Source organism: Trachemys scripta, chromosome 12 (genome assembly GCF_013100865.1).
Source record: "Trachemys scripta elegans isolate TJP31775 chromosome 12, CAS_Tse_1.0, whole genome shotgun sequence".
Taxonomy (NCBI): domain Eukaryota; kingdom Metazoa; phylum Chordata; order Testudines; family Emydidae; genus Trachemys; species Trachemys scripta.
In genome coordinates, this window is record NC_048309.1 from 24,993,759 (window position 1) to 25,009,550 (window position 15,792).

At 50.1% G+C, this 15,792-nt stretch overlaps 1 protein-coding gene across 7 annotated transcripts in view; it reads left to right on the top strand.

Annotated features, from left to right (window-relative positions):
* The window catches only part of EPB41L1 (erythrocyte membrane protein band 4.1 like 1), a 151,231-nt gene that overhangs the window by 122,796 nt on the left and 12,643 nt on the right, over positions 1-15,792 (top strand). For 2 of the 7 annotated variants that reach the window (XM_034788046.1, XM_034788053.1), the window contains 3 exons: positions 562-660; positions 13,035-13,433; positions 15,296-15,406. In XM_034788046.1, the coding sequence (XP_034643937.1) occupies positions 562-660; positions 13,035-13,433; positions 15,296-15,406 (609 nt within the window). The remainder of the gene's footprint in view (positions 1-561; positions 661-13,034; positions 13,434-15,295; positions 15,407-15,792) is intronic. The other 5 variants (XM_034788047.1, XM_034788048.1, XM_034788051.1 and 2 more) reach the window with 3 other exon arrangements.

Below are 15,792 nucleotides of genomic sequence, written 5' to 3' on the forward strand. Positions count from 1 at the left end.
AGTTTCCTGCAGCTCTTTAAGGGAAACCCCATCCCCTTCTCAGCTGGATCGGAGGAGTGAGGAGGACTGCCTAGCCTCAGGCTTCTGGCCCTCAGAGGGGCAGGCACCCTGGCCCATTGTACCTGTTGGGGAAAGGGTTCTGGGTGGGGGTGCTTGTGACTGGTGGGGGAGTAACTACCTGCAGATCGGCCCCTCTGGCGCTCAGCCTTGACACTGCCCGGTGGGTGCTGGGCTAGATGGCTCTGTGCCCGGGCTCATGCTGGCGAGCAGGCCGCGGGGGAGCTGAGGTCAGCAGAAAGGAGTGCATAGCTCAGCAGGTCTGCAGTCACTGGCAGTGGGCCATTGGTCTGCAGTCACTGACGGTGGGCGGGGATGGGATTTTTAAACAAATGGATAAAGCACGAAGCCCCAGCTGGGGAGCTGGAATATTCATGACCCTCATTCATTCATTCATTCGTTCATTTATTCATTCGTTCTCGTTCTCTCTCTCTCTCTCTCTCTTTCTCTCTCTTCCCCCCCCTCCTCCGGCTGTGGGTGCTCGGGCTTCCCTTGCTGAAACAGAGGATTGAAGAGGATTTCCTAGAGGAGTTTTCAGCCGAGCATGGAGCTGCCTTATCCATGGAGTCTTTCACCCAGAAAAGCCTTGCCTCTTCTCCTGAGGTTATCATCAGCCTTTCCATTTCTCTCTCTTTCCCCCACCCCCTCTTTGTCTCCGTTTGTTTACTGGACAGCCATTGCCAGGCTGTCTCTGTTTGTAGCCCCTTGTGTAATCCACCTCAGGCCCCTGGGAAGATTTCCTGCCAATGCACCAGCCACGCGTGGGCAGCCAGTCAGCTGCTAACGAGGCATATTCTGAGCTGGTTGTCCCATCATAACCCAGTGATAAGGGTGTGTGTGTGGAGGCATAGACAAGTCCTGCACTGATCTCTAGAGCAGGGTTAGTAATCAATACTGACCTGGCAGCCTCTTTACGTTGTCTTAAAGAATACTGGCTTGGCTGCAGTGTTGGTGAGAGAAACCAAGCATCGAGGCTGAGCACTTCTTCCATCATACCACCTAGAGCTATGGTGTTGAAGCTGGTAATCTAAGCAGGGTTGGGTCTAGTCAGTTCTTGGATGGGAGCCAAGGTGCAGCAGGAGGTAGTGCTTGTAATTCAGTCAGGAGATGGTTCTCTTTAAGTCAGTGACCCAGAATAGAGCTAGGTGCTGTGCTGGAGCTGCTCTGTCTCCTCAGAGATGTAAATCTGAGGTGCAGCCCACTATTCCCTGATGATCCCTGAGTGTTTTTCTCAGTAGAGGAGGTGCTAACCCTGGTGTGCTGGCCAAAGTCCATTTTAGGTAATTATGGGACATTCTACCCACTTAAAGCTCCCCTGCATTTGGTTGTGGTGACTTTCTTCACCTCCTATCCTAAATGGTTGGGTAGTGTTATTGCTTTTAACCAGCTGCTGCCCTGCTCCCTGGAGATGGGTCCAGTTGGCTGATGAGGGAAGTGATGTATATTGGGCTGACACCTGCAGACTCTGTTTTTTCGCAGTCCTCACTCAGGCAAAGCTTCTGTTCCAGAAAAGGGGGTTTGCCTGAGTAAAATCTGAGCAAGGACCCTAGGGTTTGGCCCACCATTTGTGAAGCACAGTGGGACCCTTCTGGATGAAGGGCGCTATAGGAACATATGGGGCCATGCCCATCATTCTCCAAGAGTCCATTAATTTGGAGTGCCTCACATTTTAGAAACTCAGATACCATGGTGATGGGCGTGGTATAGAACAGAGTACAACTCGGAGCAATTACTATCTGTCTTAGGTAGTTAGATGGCCCCCATCAGCACAGTGCGTGAGCACCTCACCATCTTTAACGTAGTTACCCTCACAACACCCTTGCTAGGTAGAGCACTGCTACTACCCCATGTTGGGGCCTGATTTCCAGAGGAGCAGAGCTCCTGCCTCTTCACCTTAAATGGAGCTGCTGCCTCTCGGCCCGGCGCACAATCAAGCCATTGGCCTTTCAAGTCAGGCACCCCCAAATCAGTGGATGCTTCTGAAAGTTTGGTTTATACCCATATTAAACCCTCATAAAAGAGTCCCCCCACACACACACACACTCAGTGGAGTGAGCGCCCCTGTGGAATCCAGTATGCCCTCACTCTCTGTTGTTTGCCCTTCTGGGAGGGAAATGAGACTGTCGGTGTCATTGCTCTTTGTTTCTCATGTGGTATCTATTTCTTGGTATGGTGAGGTGGGGTGTGCGTGAGGGGAATATTATCGTGGAACTTTCCACTAGGCGGAAGAAAACTAGGCTACAACATGGTTCCCCTAATGTGAGTTTGCTCTGCCCACACAGGGGAGAGTGAATCAGATTCTAGTTTGGTCGGGACAGATCCGTGCTTGAACGTGGTGATTTCTGCCACCTAGACAGGTCCCAAGGGGACCTGAGAGACATGTTCTGATTAACCTACCTCAATGAGGGGGGGAGATGTGAGGCTGTCAGAGTTTGGAGCCAGGAGAGGGAGAGGGGCGTATGGGGCCTTTGCACCCTGTTAAGATATGGCTGTGCGATGGTGAGCCTTGGGACGCTATCCCTCAACTCAGTTATCTCCTGGCAGACCTGGTAGCTTGTACCCGCTTTGGGGATTGTTTCCAAACCCTACTACAACCTAGCACAGTTGCAGCCTGCTTTGCATCCACCCCCAACGTGGTTACCAATCGCCCTGCTGAGAAAGTGCACCCTAGGTTAGCCCCCTCGTGGGCAGCACGGCTGGTAAAACGTCCTATCCTCTGCGAACAACTGTGTTGGAAGAATATGTTGGGAGCCCAGTGCTTGCCAGCTCTTTCTAAATTGGATTGTTTCTAGCGCAGTTCGAGCCATAGTGAGCACAGAGCCTAAAGCAGAGTCTGATGTAACAAAGTGCAGTTGCAGAGGTGCCCAGAAGGGCAGTATGGAAGATGCTGCAATTAAACCGTCCTGTTTTGGAGAGGAAAGGGGCTGAGTTTCTGGTGCTCTCAGGAGCCCTGGGAGCTCTTTGATAGGACAGTCGGATACCTCACTCCAGTTAGTTCTGCATCTGATTATCCGAACAATGCTCTGGATTTTCCCCCACCCTGCTCCCCAAACGTGCATATAATTGTGTCTGTATCCAGCAAAAGCATTTAAGCCAAGAGTTTCCCCCATCCCTGCTCACTCAGAACAGCACACCAAGGCAGAGGTCTGTATATAGGACTCATCACAACTGCCCAGTGGAAACAGCTCCTTAAAATCCTGGCAATAGCTGTCCAGTAAACGACAGGGGCAATGCCTTCCAAAGACTCTGCTAACTGTACATGCTGAATTGGTGCAAAGCAGGTAGCTCCATCCATGCAAATGCAAGGGCTTGCATCTGCCAAAAGGATGCACTGGCAAAGAGGCAAGTACAGTTCTTTGAAAACGTGGGCCTCACGTCTGGATTTGGTGGCTGTTCGAACAATAGCTAGCTAATAGATTGCTGTTGGAATGCAGTGGGCCAGTGGCTTTTATTAGCAAAAGGACCTGATCCGCCACTGCCTTACTCCAGTTTGGCACCTTTGATTTCAGCGGCGTTACCAGCATAACAGTGGAGTTGCACCACGGGGAATCAGGCCCAGAATCGTTATCGTTCAAGCAGGTTTGCAGTGAAATGGTCTGATCACCCCAGGAGAGGCTGGTAGGATCGGTATGATACAGGCTGCGCAGAGCTTTCCCCCATCTGTGGTGTGACCCTCTGCATCCCGATGTTGTGGGATGATTTTTTATTAAATGTGTCCGCTCTTGCTAGCTCTGTGCACTCCTAGAAAATGGAGCTTGGACAAAAACCCTCCGTCATAGAGTTTATTTTGAAAAAAATAAAAACCCCAACACCACTGGAGGGCCATAGAAGCACGGAGTGCATTTAGCACTGGCATCTTTCCCTCTGATTGTTGGAGGCATTTGGTGATTCAAAACACTCCAGTGCAGAGCTGGATTGATTTCAGGTTTTGTTTTCTGTTTAATTCCAAGTGTTTATGGCTGTGAGTTGAGGGTTTGATGTATGGATGCTGTAGCTTTGTCCTTGTGCAACCCGGGCTCTTAATGGATAACACCGAGTTCTTTAGTTTGGAGTGTGTTTAAGAAATGGATGGAGGCCCCCTGCTTGCCCCCGCATGGCGCTGCATACTGCCCCCCTCTCCTTCCCTCCATGGAGTCAAATGTCCAAGTCCACCTTGTATGCAGGGAAATCATTTGGAACCTTCGTTTTTAAGGCCAGTTGAAACTAGATTCTCTTCCTCCCACAATCCCCCCCCCCCCCATTCCCCAGTCCCCTTTTACAGGATGTGATTCTTGGGGTTCATGCTGTTTGTAAGGAACACTTCAGGGTCCAGATGCCACTTCCTCTGTGGTGCTGGGGTCTGAGGCAACAGCCAGGCAACTAAACATGGTCTGACTGGCAAGGCTCCATCTCCAGCTAAATGGGGATGCCAGTGGGCCAGCAGAGCAACACCGCAGGTTGTCTCAGGAATGAGAACGAGCGACTTGTTCTCCCCTCAGTTTTCCAGAGCTCCAGTCAGCCTAGTTTTTTTTCTCAGTCCAGCTGGGCCTAGGCAGATGGCAGACACGCTCGAGAGGACTGAGGGGAAAAGAACAAGCGGGTCCTTTTTGTGTACTGAGTTGGTGAGGTTGTGCAACCTGGTCTGACCAGATCCTCCACTTCTCATGCCACCCTCCCAGTCACCACACAAGGGGGGCACGGAGGTATCTGACATCTTATCTGTAGCCAGAGAGGAGTCATAGATCGTCTTCACACAGGTTGGCTCATGGGACCCAGGGCTCTCCCCTGGGGTTGTTGTTTTACCTCCTTTCTGGCCAGATCTGTCTTCATTGAGAAATTCATGGTGACCAAAGCACAGCTGCAAAATCCTTCCACCACTCATGCCAAGAGTGTCAGCACCTGCCACTGAAAGAAGAACCATTGTTAAAGCCACTTTGGACTTGCCAGCTCCAGTTCTCTCTCCCCTGGCTGCTAGTGTCTCCTCTAACATCATGCACTTCTCTCCTAATGAGCCAGTTGAGTGACCTTCTAGCTAGTCCACGTCTGGCCCCAGCTGCCTCCTGCTACGTGGCCCAATCAAGCCTGACTTCTCTGCCTTGGACTGCCAGCAGGAGGAGCTTTCTGAAAGTCCCAACACCAGCCAGGGCAGAGGAGGGTGTGCCCAGGAGACACGCTGAGTCAGGGCATCCTCCAGGTAGGCAGTTCTCCTAGCGAGGGCCGGCCACTGTTTAAAGCTGGCCTCTGACAGAACACCCGAGGGAGAGTGCTAGTGCACAAACCATTCCCCACTTCCGGGGGCAGCTCACTTAGGGTGTAACTGCCCCAGCTGTTGCAAATGAAGGGGGAGAAATGAGCTCTCTCTGTCTGCCCAAATCCCCATGGCCTTTTTTTGTGGGGGTGCTGCCATTTATATTTATAGGCTGGAGGAGAGGGCTGGGACATTGGATTGAGGGTTTTCACTGGTCATTTCAATTATCCCTGATTTTAAAAGTCCTCTCTTATCTCTCCTCCCTCACGCCCCATCCCATGGCAGCTTTTTCATTCTATAGCATTTTCTTCCTTTCTCCTGCCTTTTTTTTTCTCTCCCCTTTTTCGTTTTCTCTCCCCTTTGCCAGTTTTCTTCTCTCTTTCTTCCACTCTTTCTTTCACTCTCTCTGCAGTTAGTATTTAGGACTTAGGTTTCCACCTTCTGCTCTGAATGACACAACGTGACTAAGCTGTACACAGTTCAACACGAACACACAGTGCTAATTCCCCCGCCCCCATCCGTGCCCGCCGGTACCCAGGCCCTTGGTGGATACAGAAGTTCCTGCTCATTTTAGCTCAGGTCTCTTTCCAACTCACTCTTTTCTCTATTGGAAGAGGAGCAGTGCAGCCAACTGCAAATCCTTTGGTGCTGAAATCTGCTGTTTTGCGCTGCAGAAAATCAGCATGGTCCGCTTCAGGAGACACCGTCTTCTACAGCAGGCCACACTAGGGTATGCCGTCTCTCTGCCCCATGCTACACTATGCTGGGAATCTACTGCAGTACAATCTATATCCCAGCACGGGCTCCCTGCAGCATACTACGCTGAGCATAACAAACCTGTTGCTGCATGAAGATGCTGCAGTTTTGATTCAGTTGCAACTCAATCCACTCTCTGTTCTGATGTGCTCCAGCAAAGCAGTGTCATTAGAGACTACATACCAAGTGAGAGCTTTAAAACCCTGAAGTCCTGGCTGCTCTGTGTGAATGGTACAAATCCCGTGACATTGGAGTAGACTGGGGGTCGGCAACCTTTCAGAAGTGATGTGACCAGTCTTCATTTATTCACTCTGATTTAAGGTTTCGCGTGCCAGTCATACATTTGAGTGTTTTTAGAAGGTCTCTTTCTAGAATTCTATAATATATCATTAAACTGTTGTTGTATGTAAAGTAAATAAGGTTGTTAAAATATTTAAGAAGCTTCATTTAAAATTAAGTTAAAATGCAGAGCCCCCCGGACCGGTGGCCAGGACCCGGGCAGTGTGAGTGCCACTGAAAATCAGTTCGTGTGCCGCCTTTGGAACGCGTGCCATAGGTTGCCTACCCCTGGAATAGACCGTTAGCTTGACTTTCCTGTTGAAGAAAATTCCCATCCTCTTGCTGTTGCATTCCAGTGGGTTATTTTTAAGAGCAGGTTAGACAAACACCTGTCAGGGATGGTCTAGATAATACTTAGTCCTGCCATGAATGCAGGGCACTGTACTAGATGACCTCTCAAGGTCCCTTCCAGTTAGGGTGACCAGACAGCAAGTGTGAAAAATCTGCACAGGGGGTAGGGGGTAATAGGTGCCTATGTAAGAAAAAGCTCCAAAAATCGGGACTGTCCCTATAAAATCGGGACATCTGGTCACCCTACTTCCAGTTCTACGATTCTATGATCCTATGATTTCCCATCTTCCACCCCAGCAATGGCTAAACTCCAGCAATGCTGCGTGTATACAGCTTGTAAAGTTTTTAGCTGTCCTGTGACATGAAAAGTGTAAAACGTGGTGCCTGTATGCTAATGATATTAATAATTAATAATGATCTGGCAGCCCACTCCACTGTGTAGCAACAGATCTCTGCAGCCTAGATGCCCGGTGTTGAATAGCAAATATCTTTCCACGTTCCGGCTGCAGGATGCTGCCTTTTTGCAGTATACTGTAGCTTGTTGTACTGCTTTTCTTGGTCCTTACTACAGTGTTTGTGGCTATAACAGCTGTTGTGACTTGAATCCTTGTTTTTCTAGATTGTATTTTGTGATGGGCCCCGTTCTGAATTGCTGGAAACTCAGATAGATTGTTGCCTCTGATCAGGTTTGTCTGGAGAGCTGGGAAATTAGGGGAACATCTAACTGCAGTCCATGCTCATGTGACTCGGTGTGCCAATGCCAAACTCTCCACGGGCGTCAAGGATATCTAGGAAGTGGTGATATCATGGGACCACCAATTTGGGAACTGACTCGGGGTCGCAGACCTGTGCTAACTGGATGGTGGGCTCTATCTCAAAGGAGAAGGGGCTCTATAGACAGATTAATTAGCAGAGACACAAACGCTCTTGAATAGATGTGTTGCTTTCTAGCAAACAGCTGTGGCAAAATCAGAGATTTCTAGAATTGTTAAAAACATTCTCATTATACATAGAGAACTAATTCTCCTTTGAAAATCTCCTGTGAGGTTCTACAAAGCTTTGATTGACTTTGGAACCAGTCTGAGCTGTAGATTGCTAATAGAGTTGAGAATGGGTCAGATTCTCTCCTTGCTTACCCCTGTGTCAATATGACATGGCTTCGTTGCAGTCAGAGTGCGTGGGCGTAGGTCAGCTGCTTGAAAAATGGGGCCAAATTTTCATGAACATTTTCTAGAAAATTTAATCCTGTTTTTCATTCAAAATGTCAGTGAAAAATTCTAAATTTCAGCATCTTTCAACCAGTTCTGTTCTACAAAAACATGTTCGAAAAACATGCTGATAGTTTCACTAATATATTAGCGGATAAGTTAGACCCATTTTCTCCCCTCCCCCCAGTGAAATTGCGAATTTTGAAAAAAAAAAAAAAAAATTGATCGGCTGTAGCTGAGAGTAGAATTTGGTCCCGAGCATTCGAAAAGGGCTAGGGGTCCAACTCAGTGAAAAGCTAAGCACCTTCTCTTCCATTGACTACAGCACCAATTACACAGGATCAGGCCCCTAGATTTCAATACCTGCTATTAGTTGGTTACTTGCCAGCTCCTTTATACACACATCTGAATCAGTTGTTGCATGAGTAATAATGGTTTAGTCAATACAGCCTTCTGTTACTTAACTAAACAGTGATCAGCTATTTAGGTAAAGTATGTTTGATGCTAACTCTTCTTGCTCAAATTGCAATACAGGGTTCAGAGCATTGGGTATTTGTAGAGCGAGAAACTTCTAGGCTGGAAGAGCTTGCTCTAGAGAAAGCTATTGGAACCAAGAAAGAAGACGTATGGGCAGGTACTTCAGAGGAGCAAATAAGTGTGAGCTTATCAAAAGTGGACATTGCAGTAGGGAAAGCCAAAAAAGCAGTAGCACAAGAGGAACCAGCAAGTGTGAAATTGGATACCCATGCAAGAGACAAAATGATTGCTAGTCCAGAGGATTTTGAGTCTGTGTGGGAGGATGAAGTGTCTGAGAGCGAAATCAGAGAAGACCCCCTTTTGGAGGCAGAAAGCCAGCCATCTGAGAATGGCAAAGAGCAGAAGTCCAAGGAGGGAAAAGAAGAGGTGATAACTAATGAACTTGAGCAACCAGCTGGCTCTTTGGAAGGCCAAGCCGAGCAAAATCAACAACCTGAAGATTCCCAAGCAGATGAAAGACCAACGTCTGAGCCTTCTGGGCCAGAACCTCCAAAGAAAGAAAGAAAGGCTATCGTGCAAGAGCCTGGGTCTGTCTCACCAGCTTCAGATAAGGAAGAGTCCATAATACCTAGCCCAACCTCTGAGGGTGTTAAAGCTAATGTGGAGTCTAGTGATGACGAGACAATGTCTTCTGCTGCAGAGAGGATCTTCTACTTAGGAGCTACAGAAGGAGACAAAAAGGAGAGTAAAATCCATCTCAGACTCGAAGAGGAAGAAAAGCCTTGTTCTGCTGAAAAAGAGGGCCTGGAGCCCAAAACAGACCTTTCAGATGAAAAAGGGAAGAGCCCTGAGCTTGAACCAGCATCTGACCCAACAGCTATAAAGGGAAAGGACAAGTTCCAACCCACTTCCTCAGCAGGTGGCCAAGGAAAGTCAGAGCTGGATGAACCAGTTATAGAATCAGACCAAGCTGAGAAGGTTCTAGAGCTTAGCAAAAAGACACGCCCCCTAGGACATTGTACTGCAGAGAAGGGGGCATATGCACCAGAGGAAGAGGAATCTGCTGGGTCAATAGGCAGTGAATCGAAAGGTGGAACTGAATCCGAGTCACGCTCTGCAACAAAGGAATCGAGGGACAAGGACCCACAAGAACCGATGGCAGAATTAAAGCTTGGTCCCCTCCCCAGTGAAGGTGGAGAGACTGAGCTCTCTCAACAGGGGGGCAAGAGGTACAATGCAGCACAAAGCTCCATCCTGGCAGAAGGCCTGAAAGGGTCAGAAAAACAGGACATGTGGAAAGGGGAAGCAACTTCCAACGTGTCAGGGACTGGAAGAAAAACAACTGACCTGGGAGAAAGAGAAATGTCAAAAATGGTTCTTCAGATGGAAGCCATAGAGATTAAATCAACCCCCATGAGCCACCCATGGCAGCATCCTCCCAGCACAACAGAAAGTCCAGAGGAAGAGAAACTAAGCCAGCCCACTGTGGGCGAGCCGCCCCAGGACACAGGCCCCGCCATGGGCCAGCCGCCCCAGGACACAGGCCCCGCCATGGGCCAGCCGCCCCAGGACACAGGCCCCGCCATGGGCCAGCCGCCCCAGGACACCGGCCCCACCGTGGGCGAGCCGCCCCAGGACACAGGCCCCGCTGAGGGTGTCTCGCCCCAGGACACAGGCCCTGCTGAGGGTGTCTCGCCCCAGGACACAGGCCCCCAGGCAGGTGAGCTATCCCAGGATGCAGGCCCCAAGGCGGGCGAGCTATCCCAGGATGCAGGCCCCAAGGCGGGCGAGCCGCCTCATGACACAGGCCCCAAGGCGGGCGAGCCGCCCCAGGACACAGGCCCCAAGGCAGGCGAGCCGCCCCAGGACACAGGCCCCGCCAAGGGCGAGCCGCCCCAGGACACAGGCCCNAGGGCGAGCCGCCCCAGGACACAGGCCCCAAGGCGGGCGAGCCGCCCAAGGACACAGGCCCCAAGGCAGGCGAGCCGCCCCGGAACACAGGCCCCGCCGAGGGCAAGCAACTGCAGGATAAACCTTCTCCAGGAGAAGAAACTGAAGCCATCTCTACAGGCTCTCCTGTAAGAGGATCACCTCATGGGGACAAGGAATTGTCTCGGCCTGTTGTTGCCACGGCTGAAGGCAGGAAACCTACCAATAGGAAACAAAAGCCACAGTCTGGGCCTTTGAAGTCCATTGCAGGTGGGGTGGAAGTCACGTCTCAGGAGCCTGAGGAGGCACCTGTGGAGCTGGCTTCACCCTCCCTCACCACTGGCTGGCAGGGCTCACTGGGGCATGACTGCGAGATGTATGAAAAAACCTCTGTGGCTTCTAAAATTAAGCTGTTTGAACAAGGTGGTGCTTGTGGCCCAGTCTCTGATGAGCGAAAAAGAGCAGCCCAAGAGCGGCCCCGAGAGAGTGAAACCAAGAGACCATCTAAACCAACAGAGGTGCAGATAGAGCTGCCACGGGCCGCGGGTTTAGCCATGTCTCCCACACCTTCGGTCGCCTCAGATGACAGAGCAAGGCATGTTGGGGAAGTGTCTGGTGTTGGATGCCTAACCACTGTGCAACGGGCAGCCACAAGAGAGTCTTCCCAGCCTCCATCTTTGAAGGAAGGTGTTTCCACCGATTCAGAGCACAGAGGAGAAGGCACCGGGCTTGCTTCCCCCGATTCCGGCTGTGAAATCACCCTGACAGAAGCTGTGGTAACTCCTCCCATGAACTGTCCTAATGGAAAGTTCATAAGCATGTTGCGTGGCTCTTTTATTTATGATCATGTTCAATGGCACCTCACACATCCATTGACTGAGAACGGCCGCTTTGCATTCCCTGTCCTTTATGTATGTGTATGTGGCCTGGCTCCTAAGCTGAATGCAGACCCGCTGGCCAGTCGGTCCATCAGCTTTTGTTTTGTGAACTCCTGATGGTTTGGCTACCTGGAGAATGTCAACTGGGCACACGAGCTTCAATCCCAGGAGCAAGAAGGGGGCGTGGGGGTGCGGATCAGAGAGCTTTTATATTCCCACACACACATGCACATCTAGCAGCAAAATTCCCACGCTTCCAGCTTGTTCCTTGCACTTCTTAATTTGTTGTCCCCTCTTGCTTGGCTTGTGAGTCCCTCTCACCTCCTCCCCACCCCCTTTGGCAAGCTGGTGCCTGGAGGGTGAAATAGCTTTCTGCTGCTCTTGTAAGGCACTGGCTCAGTTCCTTTTGGAGTTCATTGCTAAAGACTAACCCGTTTCTCTAATCCAGAGCAAATCTCAGGAACCAATTTGGGAAGAAAAGGATTTACCTGACCCATCAATAAAAGCCGCCCCGAAAGAAGAGGGTTTAAGGACTGCTATTCCAGTGGTCTCCCAGGTCTCAGTGCTGTTTTACTAACTGCTTCTTACTGTAGTATGAAAGCTCACCTTAACCAGCTGAGGACTGTATGCTTTTGACTCCTTCCCCTATTGCAGAGCTGCTATATATATATACACATACGTGTGTGTGTGTGTATATGTATATGCTCCTCTCGAGTTTGTTGGAGACCCCTATGTCTCATACCTCTCAACCCACCAGTCATCTGAACAAAAGGCAGCCGAGTTGGAACGGTCCGACCAAAGTGGGGGATATCTCTGACTTTGTGACGGCCTGATCCTGAGCACGTCAAGGTCACTGGAAGGCTTTCCATTGACATCAGTGGGCTTTGGTTCAGCCTTTAGAGAGGAGTGAAACCGTTCCTTGAACAAAAATCAAATCTTAAAACAAAAATAATGAATAATTCCCGATTTCTGATTCCTGAGCAGCAACCAGGTGGCAAGCAAGGTGGGGTGAAATTTACTCCGTGCTGGGACAGTTGAGAGGTATGTATGTCGTTCGAGAGGAGCCAGCAGAGGAAGGCTATCTCTTTGCTCTGATCCTGTTGTCAATTACACTGATTAAAAACGCAGCTGTTTAAACTTGACTGGGTCCGCTCCGGTTGTTCAGCAAGCTTTTGGGAAGCATTACAGAGTCCGGGCTCGTTCTCACACAAGCGCTCTGTTCAGCTTCCAGCAGGATCCCCTGCAGGGTGATGCCCTGCCCTGTCCCATTCACGGGGCCTCCATGGGTGAACATTGACCATTCCTCCCGTACATCTGATTAAAATGAACACATAAAAACCTAGAGTGATGCCCCAACACAGTGAGTGTAAAACTCTTATAGGGTGATCTCAGTGAAATTGACAAGCTCCTTCACTTCTCCTTGAATACATCCAGCTGATGGAGCTTTTTTCTTTTCTTTCATTCAAAATCCTATCCTCTCCCCCTTTCCCTTCCTTGTTTGTTTTGGTGCCAAACTTACTGACACATAATTGCAGTCTGAGCTGTTTATAAATGTCTCTTAACATACCGGTTGTTTTGCAAACGTCTGCTTCCATCAGGTTCAACGACATGCCTGAGAATTTCTTTGGATCTGTTTTTCTTTATTATTATTATTTCTTTTCTAATTCCTCTCTGCAAATCAGACCAAATAAATTTCCCCTGCAAAGTTGCTGCTGTCAAAAGTTTCAGTTTTCATGCTTGAGTTGTGTTTGAATCGCCCTCTGTGACATTTTCCCAGCCGCCTCCTCCCTCTCTCCTGTTGGCTTAGCTGGCCCTAGCCTGCCCTTTGGAATTTACAGTCTTAGCCTCTCTTCGCCATTGTGTCTCATTCAGAGAGCGGGAGCGAGGGAGGGCGCAGAGGAGAAAGCGAAGCCACCTCGGCACAGGGCTCCTGAGAGCGACACTGGGGATGAGGAGCAAGACCAGGAGAGGGATTCGGTCTTTCTGAAGGACAACCATCTGGCCATCGAGCGAAAGTGCTCGAGCATCACGGTTAGCTCGACCTCCAGCCTGGAAGCCGAGGTAGACTTCACTATGATCGGCGACTTCCACAGCACAGCCTTTGAAGACTTCTCCAGAAGTCTGCCTGAGCTCGATAAAGACATGAGTGAGAGGGAAGCTGAAGGTGCGATTTCCTCCCAGGATACTGACAAAGCAACTCCTGGCCAAGAAGAAGATGCCAAGGAAGGGGAGCAGGGCTCCCACCATATCCCAGAAGTGTCCCACTTTGAGGTACTATGGGGAGCCATGCCACAAGACTTGTGTTTCAGTGTCGTCATCTCACAGTGTTATCTGTCTTGGCATCTGGCATTGCTTGACCAGCATGTCCCTTGCATCTGTTTGGAAGAGCATGCCAGCTTTCAGACAATCCAGAGATCCTCTGGAGTGTTTGTTTTCCCCAAATGAATGTTGTCTCTGTTTTGCATGCTGTTTTCGACTCCTCCAGGTGCATGATTATATTGTGTAAGTGTGTCCATGCATCTAGCTGAAAAAGCCGTCGTCATCTTAACTCATTGTGTTTGGCTGGCTACCCCATGCCTGTACTGTAGCAGCATGCATGGGTGAGTGGTGTGTTTCTCTTAACCCAAATCTCTGTTCCTGTGTGTTGCATGAATTTAACAAATAGCATGTGTGTTGAAGTAACGTGTACTGTGGTCATAAAGGGGGATAAGCACCTTACATAAGGGCTGGTGGGACATGGCAAAAAGGTCTGTGATGATTCCTGTGAGGGGAGTAGTTATAATATGATCAGGCTAAACAAATTGCACATGGAGTTGCTGGAGAAACTAAAGGTGTCCAAATTCCAAAGAGAACAGGGCAGAGCCAGAACCCCAGTGAATGAAGCATTGTGCTCTTTGCAGTTCTGAAACTGGGTCCAAGTCCTCAATTCCTTACCATGGATTGTGTCTTCCAGCCTTCAGTGTTCCCAAGTCCCTCCTGTCTTCCGCAGGTTGGACATTTTACTCTGTGCAGATTGGCACTGCTATCCAGAGAACCAAACTCCCTGCCTTTCAAATCAGGGGAGATCTGCCCCCTCGGCCAATGCTCCTGTCCCCCTAGAATAGCACCCTGATAGAGTTGCTGTTTTTCACCACCTGGGCCCAGGCTCCAATTTGGTGTAACTGACATGTGGCGCCCCCCTCAAGCCCTTCCCCATGAGGAAATTTAAACCAGGTCCCTGCAGAGCCAAATGTTAGGACCAAACTCAAGCAGGGTCAAGGCCAAGAAATTAAACCAACATCCCCACAGGCATCCTCAGGGTGTTTGAGTTGAAGCCTGTGCTCAGAGAATACATTCCAGAGACCTGGGCCTCAAATTCACCCCAGGACAGCACCGGGATACAGCCTGGCAGAGGTGGGGAAGTGACTGCATCCTCCCCTCTGCCAGGATGGCCTGCAGAGACCAGCACAGCCCATAAAATGAAGGCATGGGCATGGCCAGGGCAACTGGGTGAGTGCTGGATCAGCACATCCCCTGAGCAACCTTCACCAGCAGGGTTCCAGCTGGATGGACAGGGGCTGGTCACATGTTTCTGCCACTCAGAGTTAGTCCTCCTCTGCCCTGCATCCCTGAGGGTCAGGCTGGCTCCATGCACCAACATGGGTGAACCTAATCCATCATTACAAAGCTTCCCTAGGCCACAGTGCAATGAGTTTGGTGGGTCTCATTCCAATCTCGAGTGGCTGTTTGTCACAAACCAGGAGACGCTTTGCAGCCTGCTCAGGAGAAGGCCTGCTGAAGGAACGTCAGCTCGGGATTGGGGTGCACTGGCTAATTGTGTGGGGAAGCCTGCACAGTGCCTGTGTGCATTATGGGCGACGCTGGTCTGTGCTGTTTTTTTCTCAGTGTAAAGAGGCCTACAGTTACCCAAGACAGTGACCTTGCAAATGCAGCTCGGGCCTCCTAGCACCCACAGCTCTTCCCAGCAGTGTTACTTGGTCCAGGGACTGCAGGAGGCGGGTACTAACATGTGCAGCTTAGGGAAAGAGGTTTAATTCAGTACACACTAAGATGCTGTTGCATTTTTAACCGAAGCCCAGGAACCAACGCAGTTTCACGCAATCTGTTGCTGACTTGCTGTGTTCCCTCTGCAGTCATCCGTTCTGAAAACAGAGGCTGTGACTCTCAGCTCGGTGACTGGCACAAAGAAGGCAGAACCAGAGGTCTCCGTGCACCACAGAGTCACCACGACGGAAACAACACAGGTGACTTGCTCCTTTGCACTTGCTGAGTTTTACTCCGCAGCACGGCACTGCCATTCAAAAAGTGCGAGAGCCAGCAGCTTTGCACCACCATGCTTTCTGTGGAGCCTCATTCTGGAGTTAACAAAATCCCCAGACTGCAGGGGAAATAAAAGCAAACCAAACAGGTTCTTCCTCTCACCCCTCGGGGGTTGGAGACCCCTGGCCACACACATAGGATTCATTTCTGGGGCCTGGTCTACACCTAAAACCCTAGCGACATTGCTCAGGGCTGTGAAAGATGTCATGCCCTGTGAGACGTAGTTCAACCTAACCACTGGTACAGACATGGCTAGACCTTGCTACCACCTTTCGGAGAGGTGGATTCACTACATTAATGGAAAAACCTC